Source organism: Rana temporaria, chromosome 1 (genome assembly GCF_905171775.1).
Source record: "Rana temporaria chromosome 1, aRanTem1.1, whole genome shotgun sequence".
NCBI classification, from domain to species: Eukaryota; Metazoa; Chordata; class Amphibia; order Anura; family Ranidae; genus Rana; species Rana temporaria.
The window spans coordinates 2,422,236-2,439,389 of NC_053489.1; the positions used below are offsets into that span (position 1 = coordinate 2,422,236).

The 17,154-nt window shown below is 49.3% G+C and overlaps 1 protein-coding gene across 1 annotated transcript; it reads left to right on the plus strand.

Annotated features, from left to right (window-relative positions):
* The first annotated feature begins 3,790 nt into the window (after positions 1–3,790).
* On the plus strand, positions 3,791–16,335 carry LOC120920985 (chymotrypsinogen A-like). Its single transcript, XM_040333550.1, has 7 exons — positions 3,791–3,874; positions 4,091–4,194; positions 6,326–6,405; positions 6,947–7,025; positions 11,108–11,288; positions 13,278–13,411; positions 16,126–16,335. The coding sequence occupies exons 1-7, from the start codon at positions 3,823–3,825 to the stop codon at positions 16,285–16,287; spliced, it is 792 nt and encodes a 263-aa protein (XP_040189484.1). The 5' UTR covers positions 3,791–3,822; the 3' UTR covers positions 16,288–16,335.
* The last annotated feature ends 819 nt before the right edge of the window (positions 16,336–17,154 follow it).

Here is a 17,154-nt window from a genome sequence, read left to right on the forward strand (position 1 = left end):
GGTGAAGATCCCAAGGCTTAACACTTTCACCAAAGTAGTATGTGAATTTCAATGAAAGCTTACACCTCATAAGAATGGACGCTTACCAGCTCCTTGTGACCTCCTATTACAGGAGGTCTTTCTTGACTGTGGCTATAGCCAGGGCCTTTAACCATCCAAGGGAATCGCCATCAAGCCTTCACCTCCCGGAAGGGCCCCATCACACATGAACCCAAAAAGAGATAAGACCTCCATAGTAAAAAATCTTAGGCATTATATGTATTGCACTTACATCAAAGGAATGTAAATTAGGCATACAAAGATAAGTTGGCCAGCTCAATAAGGCAGCCCGTCGTTCTGGGACCAGCACGTTGCTCCCCCTTATGCGTTTCGTCACAGATGACGTCTTCCTAGGGCACCAGGCACTAAGCACTAAGATACCAAGGCGATGCAGGATTGGACTTATAACCCAGCGAGGGCCACACAGTTAGATTTCCCCTTCCAATATCCCCAATATTCCCCTTCCCCTTCCTCACATCTCCATATCTTTGTATCTGCAGGGCCTCAGAAAAACAAAGCAGTACTAGATATCAACGTATCGGGAGCCAGGATGTGTTTTTTGGATGGACACCCCTCCAAGCTGAGGCTTAATCTCTGCATATTCAGTTAGTCATGCAAGAGAGGCTTCCACTACTCACAACAATTTCTCTGGGTCATCAATAGTTCTTGAGCTTTGACTATTAGGCTTCATGTCCATGGACGTTTTTAAAAACGGGCTGTAAAGCTAGTACAGACGCTAAGAAAAAAGTGGCGTTTTTAACGCAATTTTTTCCACGTTTTGCATTGAATTCAATGCACGTTTTGCCGCGCTAGTTTTCAGCCACGTTTTTGTCTCTCTATTCAAAATCAATTGTTCCCTATAAGAGCCCATTGATTTGAATAGAGGTCGCACCAGAAGTCGGATCAAGATGATCCGACTTGCAGGGCGACTCGTGTGCGGAGAATTTTGAAGGGGAACCCCGCGCAAGTTAAAAAAAAAATTGCGTGAGGTACCCCCCAGGATGATACCGAGCCCTTCAGTCTGGTATGGATCTTAAGGGAAATCCTCCACACCGAAAAAAAAAAACGGCGTGGGGGTTCCCCCAGGATCCATACCAGACCCTTATCCGATCACGCAGCCCGGCAGGTCAGGAAGGGGGGGCGAGCGAGCTCCCCCCCACCTACACAGTACCAGGCCACATGCCCTCAACATGGGGGGGGGTTGGTGCTGGTGTTGATGGGGACAAGGGCCTCTTCCCGAAAACCCTGGCCGTTGGTTGTCGGGGTCTGCGGGCAGCGGGGCTTTAATAAGGGGTCCCCCAGATCCCGGCCCCCCACCCTATGTGAATGAGTACCCCTACCCATTCACCTGGTGGTAGAAAAATGTAAATAAAAAAAACCCACTACACAGGTTTTTAAAGTAGTTTATTAGGCAGCTCGGGGGGTCTTCTTTCAACTTCGGGGGTCTTCTGCCAGGCACCACCGCTGTCTTCTTTCAGCTCTTTTACCAGCGGCAGCCTGGTCTTCCGACTTCGGGGGGTCTTCGGACTTCTCCGCTCTCTTCTCCTGCTCTCCGGTTCTTTTTTTCTCTTCTGCCGAGCACCACCGCTGTCTTCTTTCAGCTCTTTCACCAGCCGGGGCCCGGTCTTCTGCGTCGCCTTCTTTTCTTCTTCTCCTCTTTGATGTTGCCACAACGCTCCCTGCTGCTGTAATGCCGGGTGCGTGGTGCGCAATGATTTATATAGGCCTCTAATGACGTCACAGTCCCAGCATGCTCCGGGTGGCACCGCACACCCAGCATTACATCGGCAGGGAGCGTCGTGGCAACATCGAAGAAGAGAAGAAGGTGACGCAGAAGACCGGGCCCCCGCTGGTGAAAGAGCTGAAAGAAGACAGCGGTGGTGCCCGGCAGAAGAGAAAAATAACCAGAGAGCGGGAGAACAGGGTGGAGAAGTCGGAAGACCCCCTGAAGTCGGAAGAAGACCCCCTGAAGGAGGGAGAAGACCAGGCTGCCGCTGGTAAAAGAGCTGAAAGAAGACAGCGGTGGTGCCCGGCAGAAGAGAAAGAGAACCAGAGAGCGGGAGAAGAGAGCAGAGAAATCAGAAGACCCCTGAAAGTCGGAAGAAGCCCCCCCGAAGAAGGGAGAAGACCGGGCTGCTGCTGGTAAAAGAGCAGAAAGAAGACAGCGGTGGTGCCCGGCAGAAGACCCCCGAAGTCGGAAGAAGATCCCCGGAGCTGCCTAATAAACTACTTTAAAAACCTGTGTAGTGTTTTTGTATTGACATTTTTATACCGCCAGGTGAATGGGTAGGGGTACGATGTACCCCATACTCATTCACATAGGGTGGGGGGCCGGGATCTGGGGGCCCCCTTATTGAAGGGGGCTCTCAGATTCTGATAAGCCCGCCGCCCGCAGACCCCGACAACCAACGGCCATGGTTGTCGAGAAGAGGCCCTTGTCCCCATCAACATGGGGGCAAAGCACAACTCCCTTCCTGACCTGCCGGGCTGCGTGCTCGGATAAGGGTCTGGTATGGATCCTGGGGGAACCCCCACGCCGTTTTTTTTCAGTGTGGGGGATTCCCCTTGAGATCCATACCAGACCGAAGGGCTTGGTATCATCCTTGGGGGAACCTCACGCAATTTTGTTTTAAATTTGCGCAGGGTTCCCCTTCAAATTTCTCCGCACACGAGTCGCCCCGCAAGTCGGATCATCTTGATCCAACTTCTGGTGCGACCTCTATTCAAATCAATGAGCTTCCATAGGGAACCATTGATAGAGAGAGAAAAACACGGCTGAAAACTAGCGCGGCAAACCGTGCATTGATATCAATGCAAACGGTGAAAAAAATCACGTTAAAAACGCTGCTTTTTTCCTGGCGTCTGTACTAGCCTTATTGTCCATCATCCTTGGTATGCCCTGGTTACGGGTTCATAGAGCAATATCAAACAGTCCTCTGGAGAAATTTCCTTTTCCTCCGATTATTGTGGTCAGTTCTGCTTGGTCAATCCTGGGAGCCTCTTTGGAAAAATAGGTGATCCTCCCACTAGTTTACCATGAATACTTAGACACACTCGACAAGAAAGGGTTACACTCGTTTCTTCCACACTGTACCGTATTTTCCGGCGTATAAGACAACCTTTCATACTTAAAAATATTCCTCAAAAATCGGGGGTCGTCTTATACGCCGGATGCAGAGTCAGTCAAACTATGGGCGTCCATTGTTCAAAAGCTGCGCCTCCGATCGGCACCGTTCGGAAATGCACGGAAAGGCCCGAGAACAGCTCGGCTGACCTCGGCAAACCCCGGGAATGGAGTCTTTCCGAGGTTTGCCAAGGTCAGCCGGAGATGTCCTCGGGCCTTTCTGGCCCCACCTCTGGCCGCATGCGGTATTGAATGCCATTGAAGTCAATGAACGAATTATTTTCGTTTCCATTGACTTCAATGGGGAAACTCTATTTGATATGCGAGTGCTTTGGACTACGAGCGTTCTCCTGGAACGGATTATCCTTGTAATCTGAGGTTCCACTGTAATATACTATTAATAATAATATGGTGTAATTTATGTACTTAGATATGTAGAATATATATACATTCCCTCACTCTTGTTATTGCGTTCTCCTGTAACACCTGTTTCTTCATATCTTTTCTTTTAAGTCGAGTTTGTGAAATTTGCTCAAGGTTTCCTGATAAGTGCGCTAAAAATTGTCCTTATCACAACCCTGGTACCTTACCCTGATTGGCCGACCGAGAGTATAAAAAGGTGAACAGGCTTTTGTCACCATAGCCAAGTAAAGTAGAAGATGGCAATCCTGTGGGTCCTGTCCTGTCTGGCCTTGCTCAGCGGAGCCTATGGTGAGTCCACGTGTTGTGTGTTTGTGGCACTTTGTAACCGATATAACGTTTCTATATATTTTTTTTTTTTACACCTTAAAAATCCACCTTATTAACAATCATATGAAGACGAAGTGCAAAGATGATAAAAAGAGACTTACAAGCCAATCAGACGTTGTGTTGTATTATGTGGTATGGGGGGGTAACAATGTATTAAGAATGTGTTTTTTTTCTCAGGCTGTGGTGTTCCCGCCATCAATCCAGTTATCTCCGGCTACGCCAGGATTGTGAACGGTGAAAACGCCGTCTCTGGTTCTTGGCCATGGCAGGTGTCTCTTCAGGTACGATCGTCTCTTACCACGTTTGTATCTTTTTGTAGGGGTTGTTGGGTTCTCCAAGGCTCTCTTCTTGGAACCCCTTTTCTGTTCTACTCACACCTCCTTTCTTGGTGGCGTGAAAACCTCCCATGGCTTCCAATACCACTTCTATGCTGATGACCCCCCAAATCTCTCTGCTCCCTACTTCCCCCACCCCTTTAGTCTCCTCTCACATTATTAATTTACTAACTGTCATATCAGTAGGGATGTCACATCGTTACTTCAAACTCCATCTTTCTAAAATTGAGCTCATAATGTAATACAACTATCAGTCCCAACCCCCATGCCAGAGCACTAGGTGTGATCCCCAACTCTGACCTGTCCTTCAAGACCTAAATCTAACTACTCTCGTAAAACTTCACCTCAACAATATCTCCAAAATCTACTCCTTCTCAACCCCAATGAAACCACAAAGCTCATCAATCACTCCCATGTTATCACTCACCTTGACTATTGCAACTCCCTTGCCTCAACATAGGCTATCCCCCTTCAGTCTATCATGAAAGCTATTCCTAGACAAATTTGCCTTAACAGCTGCTCAGTGTCCACCACTCCTCTCTGCCAATCCTTGCTTTCATTCAGTGTCCCCCATCCTTCTCTGTCAATCTTTCCATTGGCTTCCATTCCATGTAGACTACTCTTCTCTGCCAATCCCTCCACTGTCTTCCATTCAGTGTCCTCCACCCCTCTCTACCAATCCCTCCACTGGCCTCCATTCAGTGTCCTTCGCCCCTCTCTGCCAATCCATCCACTGGCCTCATCTCAGTGTCCTTTACTCCTCTCTGCCAATCCCTCCACTGGCCTCAGCTCAGTGTCTTCCACCCCTCTGCCAATCCCTCCACTGCCTTTTATTCAGTGTCCTCTACTCCTCTCTGCCAATCCCTCCACTGGCCTCAGCTCAGTGTCCTCCACCCCTCCCTGCCAATCCCTCCACTGGCCTCAGCTCAGTGTCCTCCACCCCTCCCTGCCAATCCCTCCACTGGCCTCAGCTCAGTGTCCACCACCCCTCCCTGCCAATCCCCCCACTGGCCTCAGCTCAGTGTCCACCACTCCTCTCTGCCAATCCCTCCACTGGCCTCATCTCAGTGTCCTCTACTCCTCTCTGCCAATCCCTCCACTGGCCTCAGCTCAGTGTCTTCCACCCCTCTGCCAATCCCTCCACTGCCTTTCATTCAGTGTCCTCCACCCCTCCCTGCCAATCCCTCCACTGGCCTCAGCTCAGTGTCCTCCACCCCTCCCTGCCAATCCCTCCACTGGCCTCAGCTCAGTGTCCACCACCTCTCCCTGCCAATCCCTCCACTGGCCTCAGCTCAGTGTCCTCCACCTTCCCTGCCAATCCCTCCACTGGCCTCAGCTCAGTGTCCACCACTCCTCTCTGCCAATCCTTGCTTTCATTTAGTGTCCCCCATCCTTCTCTGTCAATCTTTCCATTAGCTTCCATTCCATGTCCACTACTCTTCTCTGCCAATCCCTCCACTGGCTTCCATTCAGTGTCCTCCACCCCTCTCTACCAATCCCTCCACTGGCCTCCATTTAGTGTCCTTCGCTCCTCTCTGCCAATCCATCCACTGGCCTCATCTCAGTGTCCTCTACTCCTCTCTGCCAATCCCTCCACTGGCCTCATCTCAGTGTCCTCTACTCCTCTCTGCCAATCCATCCACTGGCCTCATCTCAGTGTCCTCTACTCCTCTCTGCCAATCCCTCCACTGGCCTCAGCTCAGTGTCTTCCACCCCTCTGCCAATCCATCCACTGGCCCTTAGCTCAGTGTCCTCCACCCCTCCATGCCAATCCCTCCACTGGCCTCAGCTCAGTGTCTTCCACCCCTCTCTGCCATTCCCTTCACTGCCCTCAATTCAGTGTCCTCCACCCCTCCCTGCCAATCCCTCCACTGTCTTCCATTCAGTGTCCTCCACCCATCCCTACCAATCCCTCCACTGTCTTCCATTCAGTGTCCTCCACCCATCCCTACCAATCCCTCCACTGACCTCAGCTCAGTGTCCTCCCCCTGATTCCAGAATGGCTGGTCCTTCTCTCCATGGGGTGGGTGACGTGATCTGTATATAAAACAATAACTTCATTATTTTTTTTCTACAGGACAGAACCGGATTTCACTTCTGCGGTGGTTCCCTTATAAACAGTCTCTGGGTTGTCACTGCTGCCCACTGCGGAATCTTGTGAGTTTTATATGCTAATATTCTACAAAGTCACCATTCACTGCAATACTTCACATCTGTTCATCCAGAGCCTCTGGTTTATAGACCAGATACATTCTAAATATAGAGCCATTTACCTAATTGCACACCCAGAGCCTCTGATTTATAGACCAGATACATCCTAAATATAGAGCCATTTACCTAATTGCACACCCAGAGCCTCTGATTTATAGACCAGATACATTCTAAATATAGAACCATTTACCTAACTGCACACCCAGAGCAGTTGACTTATAGCTCACAAATACAAAATGGCGCCATTTATCCAATTTACAAAAAATTTATCGCAGGATGTAGAAGGTAGTGGTTGATGGCAGTAGAGAGATAGTATGGGTGGTATAGTCTTGGCCCCTTTACTAAATGACTGTGAAGATATTACTTTTCACTACCAGACATGTCAAATTTCCCCATGTATGGAGAGAATAAGATTGAGTCTTAAAACCGTTGTCACCACGACACTCAACCATCCACCAATGACCTGCCATGTTTCCCTTCCATCTAGAACTACCGACGTTGTGGTCCTGGGAGAATACGACCAGTCCTCCAATGCTGAGGCCATCCAGGTCTTGTCTGTCGGCAGAGTAAGTTCTTATTAATCATATTTTTGGGGGAAATTTTTCACGGCACACATGCCAGCTCCTCACAATGTACATTAAAAAAGCTGCAGCAAGTCAGATAGAGCTTGCCTCATCTATGGGCTGGAGGACATCCGACATCAAGCGCAGTGGTGTAGAGGTTAGCAATGTCACCTAGCAGCAAAAGGGTGCCTGGAGTTTGCATGTTCTCCCTGTGCCTGCATGGATTTCCTCCCACACTCCAAAGACATGCTGGTAGGTTAATCAGATCCTGTCTAAATTGGCCCTACTAGTGCATTGTGGTCCTACAGGGTAAATGACTGTGCTATATCAAGATGCCACTCAAATCATTATCTAGCCCAAGGGCCGGCAACCTTGCATTTCATGCCTCCGCCTCTGGAAGTCATATCTGTGGCTTCCAATGCCTCATGGGATTTGTAGTTTCGTCACAGTTGGAGTGCCAATGGTTGTCTACCCGTGTGTGGTTATTTTTTTATTTTTGTTTAAGGGTACAGTCACACCTAGGAATGCACCTGTACTCCGATTAGATTCGAGAACCCCCCCACCATTTGTTTATTCCCTTCCTTTCTCCTCCCTCTCACTCCTCTTGGTGTATAGGGGTGGGAAAGAGAGAATGTGGATAACTGTAAATAAGTACGGGGACGGGAGCAGGAGATAAGGGCGGCCACGCCGCTACATCGATGGTAGGATGAACAGTGCGGGTCTGGAATAGGGGTCAAGGGTAAATAAGTAAGGAAGGAATGAGACACAGGAGTGGCTTTTTATGGGTGATAACAGTGGCTGTGCATCCATAGTGGGCACAGGAGCGCCGCCCCCTCTCTTCTGAACCCGTCAATCTACAATAGATAAATTTGTGCATTGCATGAATCTATCTATTGTCGCTGCTGCCGCCCCCTATTCAGGTGTCCGGCCCCTTGTTGAGCGCCGGGCATATGAATTACAGCGGTGGGGGTGTTTTGAAAGTGCCTGATTAGAGCTTGTGGACTCTAATCGGCCTCCAAATTGTTAAACAGCGGGCGCACAGGCTGTGCATTCACTGTTTACACAGTGCTGTGTTAGGGAATCTCTTCCCTAACACTGCCCCCTATCCTCTCAGCCAATCAGGAGCACCGGGTCTGGTAACTGGTCACCTGATTGGCTGAAGCAACAGGCAAGCAGAGATGACGTCGAGGACTTTGCGGGAGTGTGGAGGAAGATGGCGCTGACCCGAGAAAGGTAAGTGCCCTGCAGGGGGCAAACTGGCTGCAGTTGAGGGGGCAAACTGGTTGTATTTGAGGGGGCAAAGTGACATCATTTGAGGGGGCAAACTGGCTGCTTTTGAGGGGGCAAACTGGTGGCATTTGATGGGAAAACTGGCTGTATTTGAGAGGGCAAACTTGTATCATTTCAGGGGGCAAACTGGCTGCATTTGATGGCAAAACTGGCTGTATTTGAGAGGTAAAACTGTCTGTATTTGAGAGGGCAAACTGGTATCATTTAAGGGGGCAAACTGACTGCATTTGAGGGGAAAACTGGCGGCATTTGATGTGGAAAACTTGCGTCATTTGATGAGGCAAACTGGCGGCATTTGATGGGGCAAACTGGCAGCATTTGATGTGGCAAACTGGCAGCATTTGATGGAGAAACTGTCTGTATTTGATGGGCAAACTGGTATCATTTATGGGGGCAAACTGGCTGCATTTGAGGGGGCAAACTGTCTGCATTTGATGGGAAAACTGGCCGTATTTGAGAGGTAAAACTGGCTGTATTTGATGGGCAAACTGGTATCATTTAAGGGGGAAAACTGGCTGCATTTGAGGGGCAAACTGGCGGCATTTGATGTGGAAAACTGGCGGCATTTGATGGGGCAAAATGGCTGCATTTGAGGGGGCAAACTGACTGCATTTGATAGGAAAACTGGCTGTATTTGATGGGCAAACTGGTATCATTTAAGGGGGCAAACTGGCTGCATTTGAGGGGGCAAACTGGTTGCATTTGATGGGGAAACTGGTGGCATTTGAGGGGGGAAACTGGCTGCATTTGATGGGGAAACTGACGGCAATTGATGGGGCAAACTGGCATCATTTGAGGGGGAAAACTGACTGCATTTGAGGGGGCAACCTGGCTGCATTTGAGGGGGCAAACTGGCATCATTTGAGGGGGAAAACTGGCTGCATTTGAGGGGGCAACCTGGCAGCATTTGAGGGGACAACCTGGCATCATTTGAGGGGGCAAACTGGCTGCATTTGAGGGGCAAACTGGCTGTATTTGAGGGGGCAAACTGGCTGTATTTGAGGGAGAAAACTGGCTGCATTTGATGGGCAAACTGGCTGTATTTGAGGGGCAAACTGGCTGCATTTGTTGAGGGGGCAAACTGGCTGTATTTGTTGAGGGGGCAAACTGGCTGTATTTGAGGGGCAAACTGGCTGCATTTGAGAGGGAAAACTGGGCTGCATTTGATGGGTAAACTGGCGGCATTTGATGGGGAAACTGGCTGTATTTGAGGGGGCAAACTGGCTGTATTTGGGGGGCAAACTGGCGGCATTAAATGGGGAAACTGGCGGCATTTGATGGGTCAAACTGGCGGTATATGATGGGGCAAACTGATGGCAATTGATGTGCACAGTGGCTGTGTTTGGTGGGCACAGTGAGGCTGCAATTTATGTTTTTTTTTCAGTTTGTATGCGCCCCCCCAAAAAAATTTGAGCACCAGCCGCCACTTGGTGATAGTATGGCCATTAATGGCCTCTTAAACATATCGGGTTAAGATAGGGGAAGGGGGGCAGAGGGTTAATTAAATGTTTTTTTTTTTTTTTTTTTTTCTTGGAGCTGAGTGTAATGTGGCCATAATGGCCTCTATGTGGGTTTTTGGTGATAGTGTGGCCAATAAAGGCCTCATACACGCATTAGGTCGAAAGGTAGGGGAGGGGGGAGTGGGGGTTTCCTTTCCTTTTTTTTGGGAGCTAATGGATGGAGTGGAGGGATAGGATCACTGGGAAATAGATTGGATACTTATGCACGGGTATAGAAGGGGGTAAGGTGGTATGGGAGAACTAAGGATAATAGGACCCCGAATAGAAGACTCAACTTCCAGGAATGGGATTTGCGGAGCAGACCCAACTCTCAAGCTTCGTACACACGGCCGAAAACTGCAAGGAGAGCTTTTGGCCGGGAATCCCGGGCGTGTTTATGCTCCACCGCAGTTTTTCCGACGGGAAAACTGCCCGAAAACCGCCGGACAAAAAGAAGAGAAACAGCTCTCTTTTTTCCTGGCGGGAAAACCGGCGGACTTTTGCCGATTTCCTATGGGGAAAAACTGTGATGGAGCATACGCACGGCTGGGATTCCCGACAAAAGCTCCATCGTCGTTTTCCTGTCGGGAAAACCGTCCGTGTGTACGGGGGAAAGACTGACGAGCCAGTTCTCGGCTTTCCCCTCGGGATTTCCGACGTGAACCTTTCCCCTTTGGAAATCCCGCACGTGTGTACGGGGCATCACTATAGTCAAAGCATGCACTAAGGAGGGAGGACTAGAACCATGTAGGGTTTTTTGTTTTCCCTTTCTTAAATTTTTTATATATTTTCTTCTCTCTCTTTCCTTTTCTTTTTCCCCTTCTCTTTTCCTTTCTTTTTAGGTAGGGGGGGTTATACATGTTAGTTTTTGGATTAGAAAATATTGGAATGTTTGTATTTCTTTTTATGATATTACAGAATACAATAGAAGGTTATATAACAATGATGTGATTTGTTGAAACTTTTGATAATAAAAAAAAAGATGTGAGAACCCCAGCAGGGGTAAACATTGCTTTCAATGGGGCCGCCTCCCGCAGCCAATCGAGGGGAACCTCCCACTGGGGTTCTCACATCGAATCAGGGTGTGCGGGTCACACTCACGGGTGTAAAAGCACTGGTACGGCGGTTTACGGTGGAGACAACTCTCAGTATAATGTTAATAGGGGAATAAAAAAATAAAAAGTAAGCAGATTCAACTACAAACTGAGAAGGTTCAGCAGGACGTTTATCACAAGTCCAGTAGAAGATTCGGATTTATTAAACATCTATAAAATCCTTATTTATAACTTTTCTCAGGTCTTCAAACACGCTCAGTACAGCTCCTTTACCTTTGTCAATGACATCACCCTGATCAAGCTGGCCAGCCCCGCCGCCCTCAGTGACCGCGTGTCCCCCGTGTGTCTCGCTGCTTCCTCCGATGTCTTCAATGGAGGAGAAAAATGCATCACCAGCGGATGGGGATACACCAATGCTGCCGGTAAGGGGGATTAGATATTCTTTAAAAATGCAAAGTATTGACCAGTTAAAGTCCTTGGGCATACGAGGCAATCCCTAAAAATCCACCATCTAAATTTGTAGGACATACCTTGTACGCCTTAGTCCTATTCACCTGCTGTGGCCGTCCTGCAGCTCTACTTGGTGAGACCCAGCAGTTATGTTGGAAGCAGTCACATGCCTGACGAAAGGGTCCTGCATGGCTTCCGAAACGTTGCACCTATTTTTGTGATGGGATCTTTCTTAATAAAATAAACCTTTGGCGTGCTGGCGAAATGTGTTCACTTGCTTGATGTTTCCAGGACCCAACTGCTAATCACTACAGCACCCACCATTTTAAGAGCCATACTTTCCAGGAACGTGCGCGATCGGAATACTGACAAGAATGTTGGGAGCAGTGGTGTCACTAGGGTTGGTGTCACCCGGTGCGAAAAAAAATGGTGTCACCCCCCACCAACTATAGTCCCCTCTCAGTACAGACCCCCCTCCCGCAGTACAGACCCCCTCCAATAACTACAGACCCCTCCACTAAGTACAGACCCCCCATCAATATAGACCCCCTCCCTCTGTATAGACCTCCCCCTCAGTATAGACCCCTTTATCAGTGCAGACACCCCCACCTAAGTGCAGACCCCCCATCAATACAGACACCCCCACCCAAGTGCAGACACCCCCACCTAAGTGCAGACACCCCCACCCAAGTGCAGACCCCCCTTCAGTACAGACACCCCCACCTCAGTGCAGACCCCCCTCACTACAGACACCCCCCCTCAGTGCAGACCCCCTCAGTACAGACACCCCCCTAGTGCAGACCCCCCCAGCATTACTGACCCCCCAGCCTTACAGACCTCCCTCAGTACAGACACCCCCTAGTGCAGACGCCCCCAGCATAACAGACTGCCCCCTCACAACAGACACCCCCACCCTCCCTAGTGCAGACCCCCCAGCATTACCCAAGTGCAGACCCCCCATCAGTACAGACACCCCCCCTCAGTGCAGACCCCCTCAGTACAGACACCCCCCTAGTGCAGACCCCCCAGAATTACTGACCCCCCAGCATTACAGACCTCCCTCAGTACAGACACCCCCTAGTGCAGACGCCCCCAGCATTATAGACTGCCCCCTCACAACAGACACCCCTCCCTAGTGCAGACCCCCCAGCATTACAGATCCCCCCTCAGTGCAGACCCCCCTCAGTAGTACAGACCCCCAAGCAGTATAGACGCCCCCCTTACATACCTCAGAACAGAGCTGACAGATACACTGTGTGTCCCTCGAGCACAGGCTCCTCCTCTTCTGTAGATGTAAACAGAGAGGAGGAGGCGGATTCAGGCTGTGCCGCTGAGGTACACAGCGGCGCGAGGCACAGCTAATCAGGGCAGCGGGTGGTGTTAGTGGTGCTGCTACCCACGGGTGTCACCCCTCTGGCAGGTGTCACCTGAGTGCAGCCCGCACCCCCTGCACCCTCCTAGCAACGCCTCTGGTTGGGAGCAGGGTCATTCTTTTTGTAAAAAGTGAAATACAGTGGAACCTCGGATTACGAGTATAATCCGTTCCAGGAGAATTCTCGTAATCCAAAGCACTCGCATATCGAAGCAAGTTTCCCCATTGAAGTCAATGGAAACAAAAAAATTTGTTCCGCATTGACTTCAATGGCATGCAATACCACATGCGGCCATCGGCGGGGGGCGCCAGAGAGCCTCAGAAAAAGCCAGAAAGGCCCAAGGACAGCTCAGAAAGGCTCGGGGACGTAGTATTTCCGAGTCTTTCCGAGCCATTCGGCTCCAGCACCCCCCCACCTCAGGCCAAATGCGGTACTGCACACCTTTTTGGCCTGAATCCTGCTCATTTTGCGAGCTAAGTAGCCATTAATGCCTTATGGCATGTCTGGCATATGTAGAGCCTAAATATGTTAGTTGCCATCAGTTTTTAATGGTTATACTGTATGTCTTCTTCTCCCTTTTTCTCTCAGCACAAACCAAGCCAGCTCAACTCCAGCAGGTGGCTCTTCCTCTTCTGACCAACACTCAGTGCCAGACCTACTGGGGAACCAGAATCAGGGACACCATGATCTGCGCTGGTGCCTCCGGTGCCTCCTCCTGCATGGTACGATGACCTTTCTATTGACTAGTGGGGGATCTTTTAGACCCTTTAATTGTTGATGTATGTGTTTATGATTTGTTCCAAAGTTCAAGTTCTTCTCTGAGACTCGTTGATGTTTTATTGTAAAGAATATAAGAAGATGGCATCCAGCTTGGCCTTGTGGTTGACCAGTACCATCATGATATAGGAGACCTTAAGTGGACTATACAAAGTCCAAAAATTGGCAATCATGACATGAGGCCATCTTAACCACTTCCCGTCACAAGGTACGTCTATGGATGTCCTTGACTTTGTGGTGGTATATCTGAATGATGGGTGCAGCTACAGGCATCATTCAGATATTGTTTTTTATTTAGAGCCGTCGATTATGTACACCGGAAGAACGATCAAAGCGTCTGTTCCGCCGCTTGATCATTTTTACAAGCAGCGAGAGGCCGCCCTCTGGTGCTTCTACCAACTCACCACTGCAATTGGTTAGCCGGAGAACAGATCCGCCGCCCCCCGGGTTCCTACCATAGAGATTTCCGGAGGACCAGATGGTCGCCAGAGTCTCTATGATCGTTCGGAGGCCAGGTGAGATGTTATGACGTCACGCCCGGCCTCTGCATTAAAAAAAAAAACTGGGAAGAAGACTTGCCAGTATTTTACAGCAATCCACGGCTCCCTTCATTAAATCTCCCCTCACTTTCAGTCTTGACAGTTTACTGGACAGGAAGAGAGGGAAACTCTCCAACAACACAGACAGAACTAAAATCACTTTTTATCAGTAGAGTAAGAGGAGATTAGGACTGTGTTCTGTGTCTGTGTCCCGGTTGATGAGTTCCTCACTTCCTATCTGGTGAAACATTGGGCTAGATTCAGAAAATAATTACGCCGGCATATCCATAGATACGCCACGTAATTTCTAAGCTGCGCTGGCGTATCTACTTTCTGTATTCAGAAAGCTAGATACGCCGACATTAGCCTAAGATACGCTGTCGTATCTTAGGGTGCATTCTGACGCTGGCCGCTAGGGGCGCTTCCGTTGTTGTCAGCGTAGAATATGCAAATTACCTAGATACGCCAATTCACAAACATACGTACGCCCGGCAAAATTTATTTACGTCGTTTACATTAGGCTTTTTCGGCGTAAGGTTGTTCCTGCTATTAGGAGGTGCAGCCAATGTTAAAGAGGAGTTCCACCCAAAACTGGAACTTCCTCTTAACCCACTCCTCTCCCCCTTACATGCCACATTTGGCATGTAATTTTTTTTGGGGGGGAGTGGGGGCTTCAGGAGAAGGGGACTTCCTGTCCCACTTCCTCCTTCCGCCGAGGGGCTGCTAAGGCGATACGTCATATGGCCTTTTGGCAGCCCCTCCCTGTAGGCGATCGCCTGGGACACGTGACAGGTCCCAAGCGATCGCCTGTCCAATCAAACAGTGCCGCTCGCGCATGCGCAGTGGGTGCCCGGCCGTGAAGCCGAAAGCTGTCATGGCCGGGTGCCCACAGTGACAATGAAGACGCCGGCCGGGGAGGGGGGGAGAGGAGCGGACCCCCGGCCGGCGCGTCGCTGGAACCCTGGAGCAGGTAAGTGTCAGTTTATTAAAATCCACTTTTTGTAGCTGCTGACTTTTAATAAACGTAAAAAATGGGTGGAAAACCCCTTTAAGTATAGACGTCGTTCCCGCTTCGAAATTTGATTTTTTTACATCGTTTGCGTAAGTCGTTCGCGAATAGGGCTGGACGTAATTTACGTTCACTTCGAATTCAATACGTCGTTGCGGCGTACTCGGGAGCAATGCACACTGGGATATGTACACGGACGGCGCATGCGCCGTTCGTAAAAAAAAGTCAATCACGTTAGGTTATCCTTTATTTACATAAAACACACCCCCCTTCCACATTTAAATTCCGCGCGCTTACGCCGGCCCCATTTACGCTACGCCACCGCAACTTACGGAGCAAGTGCTTTGTGAATACTGCACTAACTCCTGTAAGTTGCGTCGGCGTAGCGTAAATACAAAATGCTGCGCCGCTGTAAATGTGCGCGCCCCTACCTGAATCTAGCCCATTGTCAGCTGAACAGGAAACGAGGCAAAATCTCTCTAGTGTAGTCCTGAAGAGCAGTAAAATTCTAACAAGAGGTTCTAATCCTTCCCCTTTCTATCAAAACTAAATAAAATGGCTTTGACATTACCATGCAATTGCCTACTGGTCTATGTACTGGCTTGAAAGCAGGTGAAGTTGGCTGTCTCCCCATGCAGGCATGGCTGTCTTAATGCATGGGCACCTCTGGGCACTGCAGTGGCAGTGATCAGCCCTGCCCCCCTCTCCCCTAATTGGCTTACTGTCTGTGATTGACAGCAGCAGGAGCCAATGAGGAGGGAGAGTCCCCAGAAATCCGAGGCTCTCGTGCTCTTAGCTGGAGAAAGATCAGGTTCAAGTAAGTATTGGCGGGGGAGGGGGGGCTGGGGGGCTTCTGTACAGAGGTTTTCCACCTTCATGCATAGAAAGGTAAAAAACTTGAACCTTTAGAACCACTTCAACCTTAATAACCATTGCAATCCAAATACTGGTTCATTGTATGTTGTAAATATACAGGATTGAGTCCACATGTTGTGGTGAGTAGATGGTATTATTTTCTGACTCCATAGTTGTGTAAGAAGTGCAGGCCAGTGATGTCACACATACATTCATCACAATGAGAACTATCATTTCTGGTTTTGTTCCTTTTCAGGGTGACTCTGGTGGACCCCTCGTGTGCGAGAGGAACGGAGCCTGGACCCTGGCCGGTATTGTGTCCTGGGGCAGCTCTACCTGCGCTACAAATTCTCCTGGAGTCTACGCCCGCGTCACCGCCCTCCGATCCTGGGTGGACCAGACTCTTGCCGCTAACTAAATACCATCCAATTTATTTATGATACTCAATAAAGTAACTTTTAAACTATTTATTGTTGTGTATTTTTTTTACGATTCATGAATTCACATTTAGAGCTCACTCCTGAAGAAGCTGCTGATGTTCCTGGGTCTCCACACTGCGGCCCGGGGGCCAAATATAGCCCTTTTTTAGGCCCTTGAGACACTATTCCTCCCACTGATACAAGGCACACTGGGCCAGATCCACAGCCAGCCGGTGTAACTTAAATATTCGGATTTAAGTTACACCGCCGGAAAATTTCTACCTAAGTGCCCGATCCACAAAGCACTTACCTAGAAATTTTCGGCTGTGTAACTTAAATCCGCCGTGCGCATGCTCACGACGTCATTTTCCCGACGTGCTTTGCGCGGTTTTACTTTGCGCCGGGTTTTGAGAATCGCGACGGGCGTAAAAAAAAATACGAGTTGCGGCGGGAAAATTTTTTTTTAGAAAAAAAAAGACGGCGACGCGGGATAGAAGGGTCTACTTTTACAAGGCCTAAACAGTTTAGGCCTTGTAAAAGCAGCCCTAATATTGCGACGGCAAACTAATACTTACGGAGAAAAAACGAAGCGTAAAAGCTTTGTGGATCTCCGTAAGTGCTAATTTGCATACCCGAAGCGGCATTTAGACGAGAAATGCCCCCAGCGGCGGCTGCGGTACTGCATCCTAAGATCCAACAGTGTAAGTCCCTTACACATGTCGGATCTTCTCCCTATCTATGTGAAACTGATTCTGTGGATCAGTTCCATAGATAGAAACAGGGATAAGACGGCGTATCAGTAAATACGCCGGCGTATCCCTTTTGAGGATCTGGCCCACTATTCCTTCTACACCAACCGTGTGACA

Coding starts and splice junctions, on each gene's coding strand:
- LOC120920985 (XM_040333550.1), top strand. CDS start 3,823: ATGGCAATCCTGTGGGTCCTGTCCTGTCTGGCCTTGCTCAGCGGAGCC. Junction 6,406..6,946: donor GCTGCCCACTGCGGAATCTT/GTGAGTTTTATA, acceptor CCTTCCATCTAG/AACTACCGACGTTGTGGTCC. Junction 7,026..11,107: donor AGGTCTTGTCTGTCGGCAGA/GTAAGTTCTTAT, acceptor AACTTTTCTCAG/GTCTTCAAACACGCTCAGTA.